This window comes from Teleopsis dalmanni, chromosome 1, assembly GCF_002237135.1.
Source record: "Teleopsis dalmanni isolate 2A chromosome 1, ASM223713v2, whole genome shotgun sequence".
Classification (NCBI taxonomy): Eukaryota; Metazoa; Arthropoda; class Insecta; order Diptera; family Diopsidae; genus Teleopsis; species Teleopsis dalmanni.
The window spans coordinates 174,790,818-174,814,502 of record NC_051846.1 but is presented as its reverse complement, the minus strand read 5'-3'; the positions used below and the strand labels follow the sequence as shown (position 1 = coordinate 174,814,502).

The 23,685-nt window shown below is 28.4% G+C and overlaps 3 protein-coding genes across 6 annotated transcripts in view; 1 reads left to right on the top strand and 2 right to left on the bottom strand.

Moving 5' to 3' along the window:
- Positions 1-2,392: 2,392 nt before the first annotated feature.
- On the bottom strand, positions 2,393-13,634 carry LOC119670295. 2 transcript variants are annotated; one of them, XM_038080499.1, is made up of 7 exons: positions 13,357-13,634; positions 12,528-12,874; positions 12,316-12,459; positions 12,045-12,245; positions 11,822-11,979; positions 11,648-11,756; positions 2,393-2,497 (listed from the first exon to the last, which is right to left on the bottom strand). In XM_038080499.1, the coding sequence occupies exons 1-6, from the start codon at positions 13,558-13,560 to the stop codon at positions 11,662-11,664; spliced, it is 1,149 nt and encodes a 382-aa protein (XP_037936427.1). In that variant the 5' UTR covers positions 13,561-13,634; the 3' UTR covers positions 2,393-2,497; positions 11,648-11,661. The 2 variants fall into 2 exon arrangements, with proteins under 2 accessions (XP_037936427.1, XP_037936426.1); XM_038080498.1 differs by lacking the exon at positions 2,393-2,497 and having other exon boundaries at positions 11,469-11,756.
- On the top strand, positions 13,341-16,913 carry LOC119670298 (pyridoxine/pyridoxamine 5'-phosphate oxidase 1, chloroplastic). Of its 3 annotated transcripts, none has more exons than XR_005251700.1 (7): positions 13,341-13,428; positions 14,030-14,084; positions 14,144-14,262; positions 14,318-14,707; positions 14,771-14,913; positions 16,674-16,775; positions 16,838-16,913. XR_005251700.1 is itself a non-coding variant. In XM_038080505.1 (7 exons), exons 2-5 carry the CDS (start codon positions 14,079-14,081, stop codon positions 14,904-14,906), a joined length of 651 nt encoding a protein of 216 aa, XP_037936433.1. In that variant the 5' UTR covers positions 13,341-13,428; positions 14,030-14,078; the 3' UTR covers positions 14,907-14,913; positions 16,743-16,775; positions 16,838-16,913. The 3 variants fall into 3 exon arrangements, 1 of the variants encoding a protein (XP_037936433.1); XM_038080505.1 differs by having other exon boundaries at positions 16,743-16,775; XR_005251701.1 differs by lacking the exon at positions 14,030-14,084 and having other exon boundaries at positions 13,355-13,428.
- Positions 15,827-23,685, bottom strand: part of LOC119666754 — a 31,358-nt gene continuing 23,499 nt past the window's right edge. The window contains exons 6-9 of the mRNA XM_038076037.1: positions 23,461-23,662; positions 23,127-23,400; positions 22,242-23,066; positions 15,827-16,162 (exon numbers count right to left, since the gene is read on the bottom strand). Coding sequence (XP_037931965.1) covers positions 15,983-16,162; positions 22,242-23,066; positions 23,127-23,400; positions 23,461-23,662 — 1,481 coding nt within the window. The 3' untranslated portion in view covers positions 15,827-15,982. The remainder of the gene's footprint in view (positions 16,163-22,241; positions 23,067-23,126; positions 23,401-23,460; positions 23,663-23,685) is intronic.

The following is a 23,685-nucleotide window of genomic DNA, read 5'->3' as shown; positions in this document are numbered from 1 at the left end:
AAAATTCTTATTGCATCCAGTTGAGTTATCAGTTCCCTGAATAAGGTTAATACAAGTAAATTTGTAAAAATCTGATTGATTGATTAAACGAATATTATTATTTATATTTAGTTATTCGATAATACTTTTGTAAGACTGCAAGTATCAAAAAGTCAAGTTATACCCTACCAGATTTGAAGCTCAAAGTCAGTGTTCATTAGCCAACTGCGCAAAGCTGTGCTTGACTTCTGTTGTTTTAACTTCAGCAAACTATCAAGAAACTATTGAACCAACCTCATATATATAAAATTATTTAAATTTAAAACATTCAAATAATGGCAAAATTATTGTCTCAGTTTAGCTCATTCAATATGTGTCACTTCTCTATAAAAAGCAAAAGAACTCGACTCCAATAAATAACTATAAATAAGGGAATCAAAATCTGAGAAATGATTGTTGCTAAGATATTTATTTTCATTTTGATTTCTCGATATATCTTAACTAAAGCGTTTTGTTTGTTTTAAAGAAATCTTTCAATTAACGAATAACTTCGCATCCGGCTTATTAATCAGCATTCAGTTCATTATTCATGATTAAATCCGTCAATGTGCATTCATTTGTCACTCAACAACAAAGCAGACAACTCCAGAGGCAGTTTTTGTTGGAATTGTGAGTTTCCTTATAATTTTAACAACGTTTCTCACTTTGAATGGAACTATTTTGTTAATATTTATATTTTGTCGTTTGCGCTTTACACCATTAATTCCATTTCCTTAATAGAATAATACCACCTGCTCACTATTCTGAACGTCAACTTTAATGCTAAACGGAAATGTAATGACGAGAGGCGACGAAAACTGTCGTGTGACAGACACAACATTGCCTTTGCTGTTGTGTTTAGTTGTCAGTGTAGCCACTCTTAAGTATTGCCTTACACCCACCTCACTGTCATTCCAAATGTCCTTTACTCGTATTTATGTTGTATGCAGCCATATTTCTATTTTATTTTGTTGTTGTGGTAGTGCTTTTGGTTTTTATCATTTCAAATAAAATTATCAAATTGTAGGATTTTCTGTTTCTGTACATTAAAATCGGTCTATTAAGTTTGTCACATGTTTTTGTTTGACACATAATAATTGAATTATATATTATTATTAAGTAAATAATACATTTGATAAACTAAAAGAATTCTGAATTTATGATCCTGGATGCCAATGCGGTTTTTGGCAAACTGAATAGGTACCAATTGCAGCTTATCCTACAACTCACTTCATTGTTTAACTTAAACACACTAAATACTTTAATAGTAGATACCAATGACAACTAAAGGTTGTAGTAGTAAGTAAATAGTTTCAGGTGATAGGTCTACTGCGCCCAAGTTCGGTGCTGGGATTATCAGCTGAGCTTTCGAACCTGCCTTAATGTTGGTGTTCATGAATTGGAGCGTTTCCTCTCCAAAAAGTGTTCAGCGCTTTGTCTGCGACAAGAAATACGCTACTATTAGGTTAAGTTGGCAATAGGAAAGGCTAGGCTATGTATTCGCTTCACTCTCACATAAAGGGGACACAATTTTACTCTCTACATCCTTTTGTGGCTCTTTGATTTTCATAGTTTTTACATGATTTTATACTGCACCATAAATTTAACAATTTCGATTGATTAATCACAATTTTTCTTTTAAAGAGATTTCTTATTTCCAATCTGTGGCTTATAATGTATATAATTTAAAAAATAAACATTTTAAATTTTATAGTGCATCATTATTACGCCAATTGCAGAATTAGAAATATGTTAAATATTCTAATTTCTTTTTAAATTAAATTACGATCTCATTTAAGATTCTTATTTTATATTTTTCCAATCTTTAACATTATATATATGTTTTATAAAATAAACATTTCAAATTTTATCTTACTTTTCAAGTTTAAAATGTTAATTAAATTATTTTCGCTGTTATCGGTGACCTCTTTCATACCTGTTCTCCAATATAAATAATGAAATTCTTCTATTAATAGCGCACTCTTTAAGTCAACATTACTAACCTTTTTTCTTTCTGTTGACTTGTTTCCATTCAGCCACAGATTCATTACCAAGAGATCTTTTTCTTTGCATTAATTAAAGTAGTTAAGCCGATTTGATAATTATTAATTATTTTTTTCTTCACTTTGTCCCACTTAATTTTTGTTTATTATTTTCTTATTACAATTCCAAAAATTTCTTAAATCACATTAAATACAAATAAACAGCTTGGCTTTGGTTGTCTATACAAATAATATCACTGAAGTATTATCATTTTTGGTATTGATATAGAATTTGATATTGTTTTGATTACTTTTACTTCTACTGAGAACGCAACGAGATGTCACAAATGTATTTAAAATTTTGGTAATTAGTTTATTCTCTGTTATCCTTATTTTTAATTATAAAATCTTGATTTGTTTGCATCACTCTGGTTCGTAGGACTTTTTTAAAGGACTTTAATTTTACCATTCAAATGAGTTTAATTAAGGAAAAATCCCTTCATGAAAGGAATTTTAATGAATTTATTAGAATTTTATTTATTTTTGTATGAGAATAATATGTATACTTTTTTTATATAAAAATAATTATTAAAAATATAATAAGTTAAAAAAGTTCCAAGTACTTTTAATATATTCATTAATTAGTATGCTAACTCACGTCTTGGTGAGTTAAAGGTTGCAGCTTTATATTTGCAGTATATAATATTATTATAAAAAAAGTATTATAATAAATTAGCCATTTAAACTGATCATTTCTATTCTTCATAAATCGATACACAAAACAATTGTATCTCACATCTGACCAGATACATGACGAATGAAATAGCTGCTAAACTTACGATAGAGGATGCCTTCACTGTCTTTATAGAATTATTATTTTATTATTTAGTATTGATTTAAAAAATCAATACTAAAAATCAATACGTACAGCACTTATAATAAATTATAGTAGTTTTAATTGACATACAAAAAATGGTGCATATTATTAACCTTATTATTCATATAAATTCTTCCATAAATATCCTCTTCATAGAATCTGAACCTTTTTATGTAATATTCACATTTCAGACTGCAATTATACTTAGAAATGACAATTAAGAATTGTATGCAAAGGTTTGGACCGATTCCAAAAAGCTAAAGCATTCTAAATCAGTTCATTCGATCCAACAGGTTTCAATAGACTATCACACAGATTAGTGATTTCTTTATGAACTGGATGTGCTGCTATTAAATACCACCTTTCAAAAATGGAGTTAAAAGAAGCGCTCACACATTCCATGATATGACAGTAGAAAGATCCATTGTTGTTGTTGTTGTAACCCGCCGGGACCTGAAAGCAGATAACATGAAAGGATTACAAGACGAATACATGGGATAAGGAATGGAAAAGGGTGGGAGTGAGTGTTGGGATGAGGAAAAGGGGAGAGGTGGGAGTGATTTGAAACTAACCAGGATCCAGTCGAAGAAACCTATCCACTTCAAGGGGACGAGTCCAAAGGTCGATTGGACTTAAGAAAGATCCATTCACTTTATCTGCTTTTGTTCTCTGATTATCAAATGGTAGCCTTTATTAAGCCGATTTAAGTTTGAATTCTATAACCAAAAGCTACACTTCGGCAAACAATATTATTGATATTTTTGGATCAATTATTTTGGTATAATACACAAATAAAAGTAATTGGCAACGGATTATATTTGTTTACGACTATTTATTTACGACTCCATGTTTTAATTTATTACTTATAATATTTTGAATTCCTACTATGCCACATCGTAAGAAAAAGTCACATTACGAACTACATTTTTTATTAATTACGTTCCACTTTTATTTTGAACATATCTTCTACATCGAATAAAATAACCCAGCTCGGATTTTTAGTTTAGCACATAGTTATGTTTACCCTTGTTCGTTAATCAGATTATAATTTTTACTAAAACAAAGCTATTATTAGGTTTGTCAATAGCCTTACTCCCAATGATTTGGTTAACTTATGACGTTATTGAGTGGCACATCTGGATTCAATCTAGATTTACTCACAATCTGTCAAATTTTATTGTCCAATCAAATATTTTTCAAGTAATCTAACATTTTTGTAATAGTGTTAGTAGATATTTATATTTTTCAAAAATACATATATATATCAAACCAAATCACACTTTATTTGTCAAGTTTTATAAAACAGCTGTTAGTTTCAGGTTAATCTTGCTACTCTGATCAAATATCTGGAGTGTCAGAAATTAATCTCGAGTGTTATAAATTTCGCTCGAGATTTGTCAATCGAAAATTAAAACTGCACCAAAAAGAGTCTCGATTGTTAAACTTGCACCAAATTTACCATTAAAAGCCTTGGTCTTTTTAATAGTCGCTAATTTAACATAAAAATTTAAGTTAGAGATTCAGATAAATATAAAAATTAGAATCTAAAAGAATATATATACGTCGAAGTGTTTTGTCATAGTACTTTCTAAATTTAATAATAACAAACAGGCAAATCTGACATAAACCGATTAGATTTGCTAAATTATCTCAATGAATACGTTCATTGCAAATTTTAAATACATCCCTGTGTTTTCATGTAATAAATCTAAAATTATAATTTTACAATAAAAACAATTGATTTTATTTTATGACCAAACGATTTTTAATATAGTACTTTTACAGGCTAATGGGTCAAATTTTTTATTATTGCTATAAATAAAAATTAAAAAGAATCTATAATTTATTTCAAAATAATTTTTACTTCATTGATATTTCAGTCATCAATAAACTAAAAATTATATTAAAATACCAATCAACATATTTTGCATATTAGTTTCCTGATGATAAGTTTAGCCTAACGTCAGAATATCCATGGAATAAAAATTATTGTAAAATAAATCGCGGTTTTTTTCTTAACTTTTTTTATTTTAAACAGTAATAAAAAACTTAACTAATTAGCCTTTAAAAACACTATATCACAAAATATATATATTTTATCACAGTTCATCTTATTATAATAAACGAATTTTATTAAGCTACAGCTTAAATGCACTATTAATGCATTAACTAAAATACTCCATTAATTTTTTTTTATATTAAATTTGAAATTGTAAAATAAAATTAATTGTATACGATAATCTGATATTATTTTAATTCGATTCAGAGATTAAAATTGATTTCCTTTGCTTCATTACTGTACTTTATATTAAAAAAAATTTCATATATGTTTGGCTATTTACATTTGCACATATGTATATTATAACATAAAATTAGTTATGAACTAAATGTATTAAAAAAAATAAATTCATAATTGATGAAGTGAATTATTTTAATATTTTTAAGTTTTTTAGACTCCATTTTATAGTGTAAAAATAATTGTTTTAATAAATAAATATATAAATATATTATATAGAATTTAATTAGTAGTTATGTGTACATGTTCTACACAATAAATATGAAAAAAAATTAAATATATTTATATATACATTATATATATATGTAAACAAAACAAAACCAAAAAAACACCCTGTATAATACTTTCTTTTTCACAAAGAAATTGAAGCTAAAGCAATGAGTTCTAAAACTCCTAAGTTTAAGTCACAACTACAAAAGGATCAAACACTTAGGTTAGGCTAAAATAAAGATAGAATATATGAATATAGGATAATATAATTTAGTATTAAGTTGTTGTTGTTAATAGCATTTAAGGCACTGAAACAGTGACAAAAATAAGTTACTATAAATTAATCGTTAACTATTAATTAAAAACTAATTAAAATCCAAATGATCATATACATAAATTACATAAATAAATAGTTAAAAATATATATGAAAAAGCTAAAGAAATAATATTGTATTAACTTAAAACTAAATTAAATACATAAAAAATTAATTATATAAATTATGAAAAATTAAATATTGTTAATTTTATTAACACAAAACATTTACCTGAATAGAAAACTAATAAAATTTAATATAAAATTTAATAAATTAAATAAAAAATATTTCATATATTTTCTTATGTTTAACATAATTCACATATATAATAATATTAATTTTTTTTATAAATTTCTATAAAAAAAAACTTTTTTAAAACACTACTGTTTTTAATATGAATTTTCTTAAAACATTTTTAATTATATACATAACTAGCAACTATCAAACAATTCTCTTAACTTCTAAACATAATTTTTTATAATTCTTTAAAATTTATAAAAATAGAAAATAAAAGATAAAAAGGGGAAATTAGCTGAGATATATATTAAATACTATAATATATATATATATAGTATAATAAGAAAACATGATTGTTTGGTATAATAACTAGAGCGATCAAACTAGGGATCGCTTAAAGGTCAAGTTGTATAAATTCAAATATGGACCAGGTTTTATTGTCTTTCATAAAAGAAAAATGTAAATGTAAATTGGAAAAAAAAAAATTTGAACTGATATTGCAATATTATTATATTTCAAAATTATCCTATTAGTAACTTTATTATTTTTATTTGTTTTTATTATATATATTTAAATAAACAATTTTTAATTGAAGCTCTACAACCTTATCCTTATGTTATATATTTGTTACTTTGATTTGGATTTTTTTTTAAATTTTTAAATCAGATTTAATATATTTAATTAAAGAATTAAATTACTAACAAAAATTAATAATTTATATATTAAATTATATATTAATAAAATCGATCGTGTTCATGTTACAGAATCACTCATAGTTTCAGACGCGTATTGTTAGCCCCTACCAATAAAGATTACAAAAAAAACTTGACAACTCTAATGATCAGCTATAGCATCTTATATTTGATTTATTCAAATTAATTTAAGTTTACATAGTTACTTCCATCCATATCCATCCATTATTCTACGATTCTGTCATATTTATGTGTTGCTTTTCACTTACCTTAGATTATCTTTAATGTTGGTTTGCATCATTACTTCCTTATTGGTATGTTCACCTCGTTGTTGAGTGATCCTTATTGTGATCCGTTATTGTATATGTATTGCTTTCTAGTTTCCTTAAATTATCTTCAATATCGGTTTGCATTATTCCTTCTTCTATGTGTACACACCCGCTTGCTCTGCATTTCTATAATAGTATGTGATGTTTTCCATTTTTTTAAACTATCATGTGTAGCGGTTTGCATTATAACTATCTTCTGTGTGTGCCCAACTGCTTATTATACTTTCCTCTCATATCATGTGTTACTTTTCAATTTCCTGTAATTATCTTACTTCTTGACTAAATGTATCTGCCTTCTATTTACATATATGCACAATTTTTACTATATATCACTGGCTACACAGTTATGAGACATATTAAAGCGTTTTCATTTTATTAAGTATATATACGAAATAAGTATATATATTCTGTCAATTTTGTTATTAAGCATCATATTCTTTTTATAGATATATGTCTGTGATTCAGTCCTCCTAAGTGGGGCGTAGATCCTCTATTATCAGTTTAAATTGAACTTATCATAAAAATAGGCAACGATGACGTTCTATGAATAATTTATATATTCTAATACGCATTCCACTATTCTTATCCAAATCAGGGCCGCCGTACCGTAACGCACAAAAACTCGCAGGTGCCAGTTAAGTGCTCTTCAAGCAATTTTGCTATTTGGTACTCTGAAAGTGTGCCCTATCCGGTCGTATTTACATTTCTAAATTTCCTTTGAACCATAATCCACAGTCCCATATTAAAGTGATGGATGGTTCAAGCACCTTCCTCATTAAAATATTTCAGATACTTTTACACAAGATTTTTTGATTTTTTCAAGTAAATATTTTCATATAAACTTTGAATTACTTTTCGAAACCCAATTTAAATAAGCCTTCGTAAATGCTTCTGATGATACTATAAATCCATATTCAAAGTTGGCTGAAGTCAGTTGTTGGCCACTATTTGGTGAAGACATTGATCTAAAAATCGTGGTTCCAAGAACGGTCGGGTCTACGTCCCGAAGACACTCGTCACCTACGACGACTAAGTACCGTTCAACACCTCCCAAAGGGACTCCACAAGCAGGTCCCGGCGGGTTACAACAACAACAACAACAACATCTAAAACTCGTCTTCATTTTTTGACTGTATTACAATAGTTTTTTTTCCATATTTCACTTCCATAAAATCGAAGTGACTGTCTATTTATATGGAATTCGTAAATTTTGTAGTAGTGGATATGTGGCTGCAGTTCTAAATATTTTTAAAGTTAAAAAAAAAGTACTTCAAGCTTTGTTGAAACTGGAAATAACACCTTCATTTGTTTTACTTTTTATTTTATTTATACTGTCCTTCATTAAAGAAATCGTACTTGGAGAAACACTCTAATCCGACTAAGGGGCACAATAGATCTTTTAGATCGCAGTGCACTATACCTTCAAATTTCAAGATTAAACTTTTAAAACCACTTATATATTTTTTTATTAATTCGATTTTTATTTTAATTCAATAAAACATTTCATTCATAATTTTATAAAATATCAGTTACAAATTTATATAACACAAAATATTTAATAATAATATATTAATAAATTTTAAATAAGAAAACTTGTAAATTTTACTGCGAAACATTAGCAGTACTAAAATGGTATGAAACACAACACTATTATATAAGTATAGTTGAATTCATATATTGAAAATAAAAATAATAAAAACAAATATCATTAGCATATAATGTTTTAAGTATTTAAACATTAAACAACATATAATATGTTATAAAACCTGTGTATATAAACATAAATTTTATACATAAAATCATATAGAAAATTCATGATATTTAAAAAAATTTTAAATAAAATATTAATTTTAGAAAAAAAAAATATAAATCTATATGAAAACACATTGAAGGAGATTAAATTGAAAAATAATTTAAAAAGTGTTAACAAATTAGTAAAATTGTTTTAATTAATTAAGTACATAATAATATAACATATGACTTAATAATAAAAATAATAATAAATATTATAAAATATATATTTAGAAATTTTAAGAGAACCTATTTATAAATTATCAAAAGACACAAAAAAATTGCTATCTATAAGTTAACAAATAGTTAAATGTTTTCAAAATTATATATATAACAAAACAAAACAAAACATAAAAAATAAAAAAGAAATATAGAAAATTTATTAATTATTGTACTTAACTAAATTGTGAAACAAACTAATTGAACACTTAAAACTAAATTAAAATAAATTCTGTAATAATTATAGCAGCGATAAAAAAAAACTTAAAATTTTAAAAATTAAATTTAAATGAAAACTAAATAAATATTTAAATAAAACCAATAAAAACTAAAATTCAAAATTTTAAAATAATAAATTTGTCTTGTGTATTCAAAATTTAAACAATTTTTTTACATAGTAATTTATTTTTTTAATATTTAATTTAATTAATTTAGTGCATTAGCTAAAAGTAAAAATAAAAATGGTCTATAAACACAAAATGGAAGTAAGTATATATATCACCGAAGACTTTATGTATGTAAATATATAATATATAAATAAATTCATAATATACATATAATTAAACTAATAGTTATAATGGAGGTATATAGAATATTAGTAAAAATGTCTTTTGCTAGTGTTTTTTGTTTGACTTGTCTTCTAAATATATGTGTGTGTGTGAGTAGTTAGAAATATATTTTTGTTATTTTCATAAGAAATTGTTTATTTAATTTATTAATCAGTATAAGAATGCAATTAGAATAACAGTGGGATAAGGGTTATCTTGGTATTGTGTGCTATCCTTGTTAAGGAGTTATTATTTGGTTAAACTCTAATGGTTATAAAAAACGACTGACTATGCAGAGTAAATATTCAGAGATTGGACCAATAAAAAGTAAAAAATTTAAATATATAGTAGGTCATTCCGTTAAGGACATCTATATATCCCCATATCTAAACCAATCCAAACCTTTCACGTAATGAAAGTATCATTATAATGAGTAACTCACAATATTTAATCAACGCATAATTAATATCGTATAGTTCACGATATTTATAACAATTATCAATAGATAATTAATGCTTCATCGTAATATATCGTATAATATACGTTATTTATGAGAAATATTATTATATGATATAATATCCTTCTAATACGGCACTATTTAATCTACATAAATTGCTGCTATAAGTTGATTTTCTGATGTTGTATTATCTTTGTTGTATTCTAACTTATTAAATTAGGAAGAGTCTCAGAAACTGTTTTGATTACCTAGCAGTTTTAAAATTTCTAATGTGTTCTGCTCTTCAGTATAACTTTCTCATGAAATTATATGCTATATTTCTTTCTTCACAAGTTTATCTGTCAAGTAATAATAAATAAATAACCATCCCAAAAATGTCATGTAAATGCCCATTCAATTCGGTTCCTGCGATTCACTTTTGCCGTGTGAATAACCTAATATCGTATATTCTTATTTTACAGCCATTAGAGTTTAACTGAAGCTATCTCTTTTAATTCTATTAAGATTAATATATTATGTTTTTGTGTATTTTTAAATTCAATTTATGTTTAAAGTAGTTTTTAATAAATTCTTTCTAAATGGTTTTTTATAATAAAAATAAAAAATTACAATTCCTGCGCAATCTGTGTTATAATATATAATATAAACAGTATATTTTTATTTACTGCTTAACATTTAAAAAATTTTAGCATATTTACGTTGTGAAACTATAAGAAAATAGTAGCCGTGTTAGATAATAAGACAATTAACACTATAAAAAATATTAATTCGAAATACATCATGAAAACAATAAAATATTGTAAATGTTAGGCATATATCATACAGTTAATTTTTAATATATTTACGATTCGAAATTTATAAGAGATTATTTTCAAATATATCGTAACACCAATAAAATATCGTAAATGTTAGGCATATATCAAGTAATTAATTTACAATTCATAAATGATTCCAAAAATATAACAGATTAATGAACAAATTCAGTAAACGCGACAGAAAATACACTACAGAAGGTATTCTTTTGAATTATATCGTAACACCAGTAAAATGTCGTAAATGTTAAAACAATTAGTTTTTAGCATGATTCGATTTACGATTCGAAAATTTATAAAAAATAAACAGCGATCGTGTTGACTGCTGAACCACTTGACAATATAAGAAATAATAATTTGAAATATATCGTAACAACAGTAAAGTATCGTAAATATTAGGCATATATAAAATTTTTAATTTTTAACATATATATGTTTCGAAATTTATAAGAGATTAATAAGTAAGTCGAGTAAGTGCTATAAACTACAGAAAGTATTATTTTGAAATATATCGTAACAATAGTATAATATCGTAAATGTTAGGCATATATCAAACATTTAATTTTCAACATATTCATGTTTCAAAATTAATGAGAAACTAAACTAAACTAGAGAATGCATGATTTAAAAATATATCATAACAACAGTGAAATATCGTAAATGTTAGACATAAATCAAATAATCAATCGAGTTGAGTAAGCGCTATGCACAATTAGAAGTATTGATTAAAAATAAAAAAATATTATGAACGTTAGGCATTTATATGTTAAAAATAGTGCAACGTACTATATTTCAAAAATTATGACTTCTATTATCAAGAGTTCATCATTTCTTCAATATATTCTTAAGAATATTGTTTGCTTACTAAATTAAATATTTTCAACAATCTGTGGCCAAATCTTCTGTCTCATCATCTGCCGTAGAGCCGCGCCCTTCACGTATACGTTTCAATTTTCGTTTTAAAGTCATTATACCTAACGAAAGAATACAATTTAGTAAATACTTTATATACATGGTGTATATTAAACAATTAACTCACACTTAATAGCTTGGAACGCTTTGGCGGAAGAGCTTTCACTTGTTTCTGCGCTCATATTGCTTACTCTAAGTTTTTCATGCGCAATTTTTAGTTCTAAGTAAGCTTTTTTCAAACTCTTAAAGTGTCGAAATTCACTTGAGTCCCGCAGTAGTATACATCTATATAATGATAAATAGATTTATGATTAATAAGAAAGAGCGAAATAAAATCATATGGCTCTTACTTTGCAGCTGACCCTTCACCAGTGCAGTCTACAGGTGTATTGTGATATATCTGATGATAAAAATATTGCAAAACTGGAGAGTTCCATATGGATAAACCATACCATAGCCAAATAATAATATTTAATATAATTTTAAAGTCCTTTGCAAAGAGTGTAGGCACTAAATATTTAAAAGGAATTAAGCTTATAAAAACGTGTGACCTAAAAATTAAAAATTAAATGATTGTTAATAGAATTTTATTATATATTAAAATATATACAAATATAATACCATGAAGCAATGCGTAGTCCCAAAAATACTTGAAAAATTAGACGATTTTTTATAGACAACTGCAAGGCCAGTATAAAAAGGCATTCCGTTATAATATTATATAGGCCAATGCTCAAATTCAAACCAACAAAATAATTTTCATATCTAAAATTTAAAATTTTTCACATTATTAGTTTAAATTTAAAATAAAACTTTTATAAAATATAACTCACTTGTAGACATCAACGGCAATTAAAGCTAAAGTATATAACGCTTTTGAGGCAGCTTCTAAAATGTCTGCTTCCTTAAAATCCAGAATTGCACCGTGTATATAAAATGTTATTATAAATAATGAATAAAATTGAAATTTTTCACATTGTTGTGATTTAAAGAATATTAAATTCTCTGAAGAATAAAATAGCGAATAACGTCCTTGATTTTTCGATAGCTGCGGCAATATCATGAATTGATTATAAAAGTATAAGAACAAAGAACAAGCAGCGTAGAATGCAATATTCCATATTGAACGCACAAACTGTTTGCGTTTATAATATTTGATATTAGAAGATTTTAAAAAGACCTGCAAATATATATAAAAAAATTACAGAAAATATTTTTAAATTATTTAAAAATAATTTAAAATTTTAATAATTATACAAAATAATTTGTTTGTGCATATTTAAACAATTACATATATGTTTTTTTCTTATTATTTGCTTAATTGAAATTTAAATTCAAATTAAAAAAAATTTAACGCTTTAACGATTCTCCAAAAATGATTTTAACTGCTATAAAAAATAAATACATCCACTTATATCTTTTCCGCACAGCTTGCTACTATAATTACAGAACACCTGTTTTTCTCCTCCCTTATGGCAGCTGATTGTATTTGGCATATGGAAGTTAAGCATACATAATTGAGAGTAAATTTAGGCAAAAACAAAAATTTACACCTTGCACTTTATTTTTAGCTGCACAAAAATAGATAAACTTAAAGCATAAATTGCACTTATCAACATTGGTATACATAAGAAAAAAAATTGTGTTGCAACTAGAGCTTACTTCGAAAACTTTGAAAAATCCTGCAAAGCCACCAGAGAAACTTAACAATATCCAAAAGAGAGCATTTGTCAGGTAATTGAAATTAACATTTTGCATTAAAATCACATCAAACCGTTCATTTGTAATAAAATGCTTCAACAGAAAATTACTAATTTCTGACCAGTAATCTGGTTTACCGGGTGACATATCAAGTATTGAAGACATCTTTATTACTTTTGGTTTCTTTTTTCATTAGCTTTCACGTCACATCATTATTTTAAAAAAAAGTTATTCATTATCTATTGACGTTTATTTAAATAATTTCACTATTACTACAATTATAATATTTTCCTAGTTTTTCATTTTGTTTGTCTTTTCATTGAGATTTTTTTTTATTGCAGTCGTGCGGAAAGAAATGTCAATTTCATTTGACAAGTCTCCACAAAGTCATGGTTGCACTTTTGTCTAATGTAATGACGTTTCAAAATACATATTTCATTTGAATTTTTTATTAATATAAAATTAATGTTTCATTTCAATTTATTAATATAAAATTAATATTTAACAATTAATATATAAATTATTTATTATAATTGCTATAACTTATACATAACATTGATTTTTGTATAATATTGTAAACTAAAACTTTTTATTTGCTTAATAATTATTAATATTATTACATTTATATTCACAGCTGAAGCACAAATAAAATCACATATTTGTTTTTTACATTTCAATTAAATATGACAGTAAGTTATGCGATGATGTATCTAAAACTATATAATATATTAATTATACATTATTATAGCATATTTCGAAATTAACCATAATAAAGCATGTACCAGCCGAACCACTGGATATGTTCAAAAGTATTATTGAAAGAATTAATTCGACGTCAATTATAATGAATATTGCTACAATGGATAAGTAAGTACGTAATTACAAGTAAAATATTATTTTATATTAATTAAATTCCCAACAGAGAATTTCACATATTAAACCGATCAGTTGCATATCGGGGACTTGTGGATAATTCAATTTGTTTTGTAACCGAACGTAACACAAGGAAATATCACAACATAATAGCAAATCCTAATGTAGCTTTAACAATGTTCTTTCCTGAAGTATATAATCCAAATACACCAAATATCAAAGAAACTTGGCAAGTACGTCTTATTAATGGAAAAGCGGTAGAACTTGAGCCCACACAAATAGCTAAATTATGGACTGAAGAACCTATCTTTGCAAAGATACGTAGCCACATTTGTAAATGTGGTGAACCAGTAAATCATGAAGAACTACTACAAAAGCATGATGAACTATTAAAGGAATATGAAAATGGCTGCAATAAGCTAGAGCAAACAAATACTTAGTAAAATAGCCTATATAATAATTATTATATATAATATTACAATATAATTTTTTTTAATTTTAGCACTGCTTTTAAAATAATACCAAAAATTTGGGATTTTTACAAGAATGAAGAAAATTGTATTGCTGATCGGGTACAATATAGTTTGGAAATAACTGAAACGGAACAAAAATGGAAAGTATACCATGTAAATGCTTGAGCAAAAGGTAGGTTTAGTTTTTATTTATTCTTTTAATTTTACTTTTCATTTCATAAAATTTGATTATACATATTTATTTATTTATTTCAATTTTTAAATTTTTTTTGTGACATTTATAATTTGTTTATTTTTTATATATATTTATTTAATAATTATAAACTTTATTCAAAACACAATATTGCATTAATATGTGTTTAAAATTCATAACAAAATTTTAAAAAAACATGAAAACAATGACTTAAACAAACTTATATTCATATCAAACAGTTACTGAAACGATTTTTCAAAATCTATCTCCCAAATCTACAGCAACAGATTAAGAGCTAATGCGCTATTCTATTGCTAGTAAGTTCGATTGAGCTGAACACTGTAACCTTGTCACAATATAGCATATACGCGTTGGTATAGTCTATGTTGGAAGTGGTGGCGTATACTTGGTGGTCGTGATTGTCAAATGATGCCGGAAAGAGACCCGCATACTCAGCCTTAATCCTAAACAATTTTTTTTCTTCTCATTTTTCCATTATCCAACCGTATCCTAACTTATATATGCGTATTTGTAATTCCTTCCATGTTGCCAATTATATAAATCTGCACGATTTATATAACCTAATATATATATAAAATTACAATTATATATTATGTGTACAATTATTATATATCACAGTTATAATAATTATATATCTACACGTTTGTTACAACAACAATTAGGTTTCTTCAAAATTGTGTTTTGTGACAATTTATATTAGCTGCGGTTAACTATATAAATACACAATATATATACTTTAAAAACATTTTATTAAAAAAGTTTGTTAATAAATTAAGTTGTTTTTAAACATAAAAGATTTAATAGTATTAAATATTATAAAACTACTTATTATTAAGACTAATATATGTACTCAAACACACAGATTCACACAATACTTTTTGTTCAATATATAATATAATAACAACTAATAATAATAATAATGATGATGTAATAATATTTTAATATTGTTGACACAAGCACACAAAATACAACTGAAGTATATGATATAATATACACTTTAAATGATTATTATCATTATTATTTATATCTATGTTGAATTTACTGTTTCCCTTATCCATGCAGCATTCGATGTAATTTTATCATACATTCGTGGCCTTTCAACTCCCGACGCTGCACAGGCAATTCTCCAGGATGAAACACCAATCAGTGCCCATTGATTTGTGCCTGGTATCAGGCATTGAACTGGTGCTCCTGAGTATTCCTCTTGCTAAAATTAAAAAAAAAAGAATAAAAAAGTTGTTATTAAAAACAATATTCCAATCAGTTTTGTTTAACGGTAGTACAATGTTTAAATGTGAAAGAGATTAGCTATTTACTTTAATGTAGCATAGCTGTATATATTAACTAAAGTTGTGATGTTATATACATATAAATTTTTGTGAATAAGGTATATAGTTTCAAATATTTTGCCTGTTTGTTTTATACTTTCCAGTGAAATTTAAAAAGGTTTACTCAGTGTTTCTAAAATCAATGCATTTATTAGCGTAGTATATTTATGCACAGGCAATAGTTTTTGCAATTAGTGAATATTTCCAAATCCGCGAAAACCTCTCAAGGTAGCGAACTCACAACTTCTACCTGCACATCAAATATTCAACACAGTACATGTAACATTTATACCTGGTACATTAAATTCTCGGTCTGAACACACATATTGGTTAAATAAATCTTTATTTTATATTCAGACGTTTGGCATTAAACATTAAAAAATTTTACAGAAATGCCTTCTATAATAAATAATATGAAAATTTATTATCGTAATCAAATGCGACTATTTATTTTTAAAGCTGGAACTAGCTATGAAACTATTAGAAAAAAAGGTAAATTCACTTTAAATAAAATCTATATAAATATTGTCTAACAAATTCTGTTTTAATTTTAGTTATGAAAACTTTTAAAATTGTACCGGAAAAACAACATTTATATCATATCACCAATGGAGACGGATACATATTTGAGAAACATCTATTGGAGAACTATTTAATTTTATATCCCCAGCCTAAAATTTCATTTTATGTACAAGTTGTATTTAAAGTTCCCAACAAACACATTTACAAAAAGTTAAAAAGTTGCGGCTTTAAAATATCAAGATCAAAATTTCATTGCGGGAATTGTGGACATCAAAGACCCGACGACTTAAATGCAAAGCAGGGAAACACGAATTTCTACTCTTCTAATGAACTAATTCGGCCTGCTTTAAAACAACCCAACGATAACGATGTATTCATTAAACCAAAGCCAAAACGCTTACGGTCACTACTTTGCAATGCTTCTACAGAGCCTTCGATTGCAAAAACTTAATTTTATTGTATTTTATTGCAATAGTAATGCTAGTATTTTATTATAATTTCTTATAATATTTATTTCAAAAATTTTAAAGTTTTTAATTTAAGAAAAATTGTGTCCGCAATACACAATATATTAGCACTATATATTTCTAAATGTAAACTCATAAACTGTGTACTCATAAAAAGATAAATGTTTTAAAATATACTATATATTTGATGTAATTACTGTATAGAGTGTAAACACATAAATGGATAAATGTCTCAAAGTATATATTTGAATGTAATAATTAAGTAAACTTAATTTAATAAAAATATTTTTAAAATATTTTCAACTATATCTCGGATTTATTTTTGTTTTAACTTTTGAGTCGTTACTTCGAAAATATTTAAATACGGTTATTTTTGTTTTTTTAGAATATATTATCTTTTATTTCGAAAGTTTTATGTTGTGTATCCCTACACGTGTTTCGGCAAATCCGCTTTTGCCTTCATCAGGAGAATTCCTAATATTAAAAACATCTAGCTATTTTACTAACTATTCATACTATTTACATGTTATTTCTTAATACTAATTTTGGTAGAGTTATTGTCCTTGGGGGTGACTGGTAAGAAATGGTGGCGGGGTTTGGACTGGTTTTGATTTATTGTTACATACAGGTAGTTAGGTCGACTGTTTGTTGGTGTTTTGGGATGTATCTAAAAAGCCATGATGATACGTTGCCCTTATCGCCGTTGAGTAAAGTTGTGGCCTGATGTTTATGTATTTCAATGCTCTCTGCCGTTTCTAATTTCCAGCTATCCCTTACATTTTTGATTATTTGGGCGTTATCCCTGTTGATGTGGTGATTTTTCTTTACTATATGTCTGGCGACATTTGATTTTATGTGGGGGTTTATTTTTTTCGGTGCTTCTCTTGCTTTCTTTAGGTGTTCTTCACGTCTTACTGATAAGGGTCTTTTTGTTTGTCCGATGTATATTTTGTTGCAGGAGCCACATTTTATTTTGTATACTCTGCATTTTTCGAATGGGTCAATTGGGTCTTTTGCGGATGGTAATAGGTTTTCGAGTTGGTGTGGCCTACTTGAGTGAACTAAGTCGATATTGAACTGCTTTAACTTGGATTTTAGACATTTGGAGACGGTATTGTTGTATACTACGGCGACTCTTCTTTGTTTTGGTTTTTCTGCTGTCAACGTCGTCATGTTCCTGGACTGTAGCTGCTGTAGCTTTTTTATGATTCTATCGATGGTGTTCTGAGGGTATCCGTTGATGTCCGCTATTTCCTTAATGTATGTGGTTTCTTCATGGATGGCTGCTTGTGTAAGGGGTAATGTGAGCATTCTATGTATCATGTGATGAAAGGCAACCATTTTATGTTCAAATGAATGGTTTGAATTGTTGGTTATGATACGTTTTGTACTCGTTGGTTTCCTGTAGATGCTAAATTCGAAAATACCGTTTTTGTGTTGTGTAAGTAGGTCTAAGAATAGTAGGCAGCCGTTGTTTTCTCGTTCGTGTGTGAGTTCGATGTTCCTGTGTGCACTGTTGAGATTCTCTAAAGTTTCTTGTAGCTTGTTTTTCCTTATGATTACGAATACATCATCTACATATCTGATCCATACTCTTGGTAAATTGTTGTTTTCTTTTAAGCTGGACTCTAGTCTGCTCATGAACAATTCGCTTAAGAGGGATGATAAGGGGTTACCCATAGGGGCGTCTTTTTTTTGTTTAAAAAATCTGCCTCTGAAGGTGAAGTAATTTTCCTCCATGCAGAGTTGCGTTAGCTGGATGTAATTCATTATTTTAATTTTGTTGACTTTCTTTTTGAGGAGCTCTTCTTCAAGGATCCTTATAGCTTCTTTCACGTTAACACTTGGGTATAATGCTTTTACGTCGAATGATACTGTTTCTTCATCTCTTGTGATGTTTTCCAATTTTAGTTTTTCTGCGAATTCTTTGGGGTTCTTTACAGAAAAACTGTTAGAGCTGCATAGGATACAGGTTAGTTCCTTTACCAACCATTTGGAGATGCGTTGGCATGGGGATCTGTCTGCTCTTATAATCTCTCTCATTTCTTTTGCAGGTTTGTGAATCTTTGGTAAGGCTTTGAACCGTGGAAGTGAGGGTGCAGGTTCCTTCATTTGTTTCTTATCAAAATCTAAAAATTTTGAGCATTAGTCATAATGAAAAAAGACGAATACGACCAGAGAGTCCAAGAAAAAATTGATAACGGTCTCTACAGAACCAACAAACTCGTCGAAAAATGCTCAAAATTTTTAGATTTTGATAAGAAACAAATGAAGGAACCCGTACCCTCACTTCCACGGTTCAAAGCCTTACCAAAGATTCACAAACCTGCAAAAGAAATGAGAGAGATTATAAGAGCAGACAGATCCCCATGCCAACGCATCTCCAAATGGTTGGTAAAGGAACTAACCTGTGTCCTATGCAGCTCTAACAGTTTTCTGTAAAGTACCCCAAAGAATTCGCAGAAAAACTAAAATTGGAAAACATCATAGGAGATGAAGAAACAGTTTCATTCGACGTAAAAGCATTATACCCAAGTGTTAACGTGAAAGAAGCTTTAAGGATCCTTGAAGAAGAGCTCCTCAAAAAGAAAGTCAGCAAAATTAAAATAATGAATCACATCCAGCTAACGCAACTAGCATGGAGGAAAATTACTACACCTTCAGAGGCAGATTCTTTAAACAAAAAAAGACGCCCCTATGGGTAACCCCTTATCATCCCTCTTAAGCGAATTGTTCATGAGCAGACTAGAGTCCAGCTTAAAAGAAAACAATTTATCAAGAGTATGGTCAGATATGTAGATGATGTATTCGTAATCATAAGGAAAAACAAGCTACAAGAAACTTTAGAGAATCTCAACAGTGCACACAGGAACATCGAACTCACACACGAACGAGAAAACAACGGCTGCCTACTATTCTTAGACCTACTTACACAACACAAAAACGGTATTTTCGAATTTAGCATCTACAGGAAACCAACGAGTACAAAACGTATCATAACCAACAATTCAAACCATTCATTTGAACATAAAATGGTTGCCTTTCATCACATGATACATAGAATGCTCACATTACCCCTTACACAAGCAGCCATCCATGAAGAAACCACATACATTAAGGAAATAGCGGACATCAACGGATACCCTCAGAACACCATCGATAGAATCATAAAAAAACTACAGCAACTACAGTCCAGGAACATGACGACGTTAACAGCAGAAAAACCAAAACAAAGAAGAGTCGCCGTAGTATACAACAACACCGTCTCCAAATGTCTAAAATCCAAGTTAAAGCAGTTCAATATCGACTTAGTTCACTCAAGTAGGCCACACCAACTCGAAAACCTATTACCATCCGCAAAAGACCCAATTGACCCATTCGAAAAATGCGGAGTATACAAAATAAAATGTGGCTCCTGCAACAAAATATACATCGGACAAACAAAAAGACCCTTATCAGTAAGACGTGAAGAACACCTAAAGAAAGCAAGAGAAGCACCGAAAAAAATAAACCCCCACATAAAATCAAATGTCGCCAGACATATAGTAAAGGAAAATCACCACATCAACAGGGATAACGCCCAAATAATCAAAAATGTAAGGGATAGCTGGAAATTAGAAACGGCAGAGAGCATTGAAATACATAAACATCAGGCCACAACTTTACTCAACGGCGATAAGGGCAACGTATCATCATGGCTTTTTAGATACATCCCAAAACACCAACAAACAGTCGACCTAACTACCTGTATGTAACAATAAAACAAAACCAGTCCAAACCCCGCCACCATTTCTTACCAGTCACCCCCAAGGACAATAACTCTACCAAAATTAGTATTAAGAAATAACATGTAAATAGTATGAATAGTTAGTAAAATAGCTAGATGTTTTTAATATTAGGAGTTCTCCTGATGAAGGCAAAAACGGATTTGGCGAAACACGTGTAGGGATACACAACATAAAACTTTCGAAATAAAAGATAATATATTCTAAAAAAACAAAAATAACCGCATTTATATCTCGGAATTGAATTATTATTAAGAATAAGTCTGAGATCAACAGCAGACACTATCGAAAAAAGGCAAATATCTAGGACTTTATTTCGATAGTTAGCTAAACTGGAAATACAATGTCGATCTTCGATTCAAGAAGAGTAGCTTTCTACTCTAGCAAAAGAATGTTTGAAAAAAAAGGCGGATTCGTCCCAATCTTACACATTGGATGTACAGGACCATTTTACGTCCAATTCTCACGTATGGCGCTGTCGTTTGGTGACAAGCTCTATTAAATTATACAAATTCGACAAGATGAATTTAAGTTATACTCTTCTATATCAGAGATTCTTGTGAGTAATGTGGTAGCAAAACGGCGAAAAATCGAGGTACATGAAAGATATCTGATAGCCTGCCACAGCAACCAATCAACCAAATCTTAAATAATAATAAGAGTTATATTAGTTACTGATATAAAATTAGCAGACAAAAAGAATTGAAAGCTAGCTTTCGAGAAAAAAAATCATGTGCAATGCGTTTGATCGGATAAGCAATAACATACATAGATATAATGAAACACAATTCTCCTAATCCAACTTACATAAAGATATAACAAAGTATCAGATATTTATTTCTGATATATAGGCACGTCTATCGCTAATGCGTTATTCAACTGCAGCTTTAGCCATCATAATGCTTGAATACACCGTGAAAGTGTTATCTAACTCGAACACATAAAAATACAACTTTAAATAAATAACAAACCAAAGTTCTAGCTAACAGTGCTAAGATATGAGGATCGAATATATGAAAAAATAAAAAGTGAAAAGACAAGTGCTTAAGACTTTGGAAAGTCTCTGTATAGATAGGTATTTTTAGTGTTAATAAAAATAAATTATTTGATTCAGAATGATAAAAATAAAAAATAAAAAAATTGATCGATAGTTAGTATCCTAAAAACAATATTTAGAAACTTACCGTGCAGTCATGTTTCTGATATGTTGCTTCCGTACACATACTATTCACGGTAGCTATCGATATATTCTCACAAGGTGCCATATCACCAATTTTAAGTTGTACACGCTGCAAATGATCACGTTGTCTGGACCAGCCCAATGTATTACAATTTGTCCATATTTGTTCAGGTGCCTTAGTAACCGTCTTTGCTCTACTTGCTGGATAGTTAACATAATGTTCTGGTACAATTGGTTGCAGATTAGCAGCTCCACGAGCTCCATTCTGTCCACGTGAGCTATCATAATAATTTATTTGTGGTGCTGTCTCAGGTAAAGGATATCCATCATAATCTGCTTGTTCCTGTTTTAAAGCCTCTGCATGTGGCATTTGAGATGCGGCTGCATAAAATCGTTCACTCTCAATAGAAGATTCCAACAATTTTTCATTGCTTCCATTGTCTAATGTCGGTGATACAAAGAATTGTTGAGTTTCGTGCGCTAAACGTCTTTGTGCTGGTACATTTTGAGATGAAGGCACTTGTTTACTTTGTAATCTTTCGGCTTTTGGTACAAATACACGTCGTTGTATCTCATGATCCTGTTTACGTTGTAGCTCATCTGGTAAACATATTGGACGGACATGATCAGAATATGTAACAGGTGTTTCTAAACGTATAAGTGCTGCTGTGGAACCTTCAATCGGACTTTTTATCATGCCAATTATACGGCGTCGTTGTGTCCATGGTGCATTAGAAGTTAAACGCACAGAACCAAATATTGCCATCCATGTTGCACGTGGTTGACCTTGAAAACATGATTCGGTTGTAAGTACCCAGTCTGCAGATATCTGAAATATATAATAATATATAAATTGGTACTTTTTTATTTATAAGCAGTTAACACATACCAGTGTGCCATCACAAACATGTATATCTTCACGATACAAAGCGACTAACCATGGCCAATCACCTGGAGAAGCCATTTTTGGTAATGATAAATACTGTTTGGGTGTCAATACCGATTGAATGCCGCATTGTAATTCACCACAACCGACATACAACACTTCTCGCGCTGGACAATGGGTGCGTATAAACGATATTTCAGGTGCATGTGGATCCAAAACGCGCACATAATCCTCTACTCTTTCGGTATCGTTACGTACTTCAAATATTTCAACTGATCTAAAATTGCAAAAACAATAAAAATAAAACATACAACTGCAATATATCAGAATCACTTACTCATATCCCAATGATTTACAGAGCGACTCAGCAACTGTTTGGCGTACTATTAGTTTGTTGTCACCTTCCAAGCCTTCTGCACACAATTTACCAACAATGCCTTTCTCTGAAAATACTGCAAAACCTTCTGCTTGGAAACGTGGTAGATATGGTACCATTGGTTCGGGTTTCAATAAATCTGCAGCAAGTGGTGATATAGAAACTGAAAGAAAATATATATAATTA

What these genes read in the sequence shown, in the direction of transcription:
- LOC119670295 (XM_038080499.1), bottom strand. Translation starts at nt 13,560, where the DNA reads ATGTCTTCAATACTTGATATGTCACCCGGTAAACCAGATTACTGGTCA. An exon ending in GATTTTTCAAAGTTTTCGAA is followed by an intron (nt 12,875 to 13,356) that starts GTAAGCTCTAGT and finishes ATATATTTGCAG; the next exon opens with GTCTTTTTAAAATCTTCTAA. An exon ending in GGTGAAGGGTCAGCTGCAAA is followed by an intron (nt 11,980 to 12,044) that starts GTAAGAGCCATA and finishes ATCATTATATAG; the next exon opens with ATGTATACTACTGCGGGACT.
- LOC119670298 (XM_038080505.1), top strand. An exon ending in AATATTGCTACAATGGATAA is followed by an intron (nt 14,263 to 14,317) that starts GTAAGTACGTAA and finishes AATTCCCAACAG; the next exon opens with AGAATTTCACATATTAAACC. An exon ending in CTAGAGCAAACAAATACTTA is followed by an intron (nt 14,708 to 14,770) that starts GTAAAATAGCCT and finishes TTTTAATTTTAG; the next exon opens with CACTGCTTTTAAAATAATAC.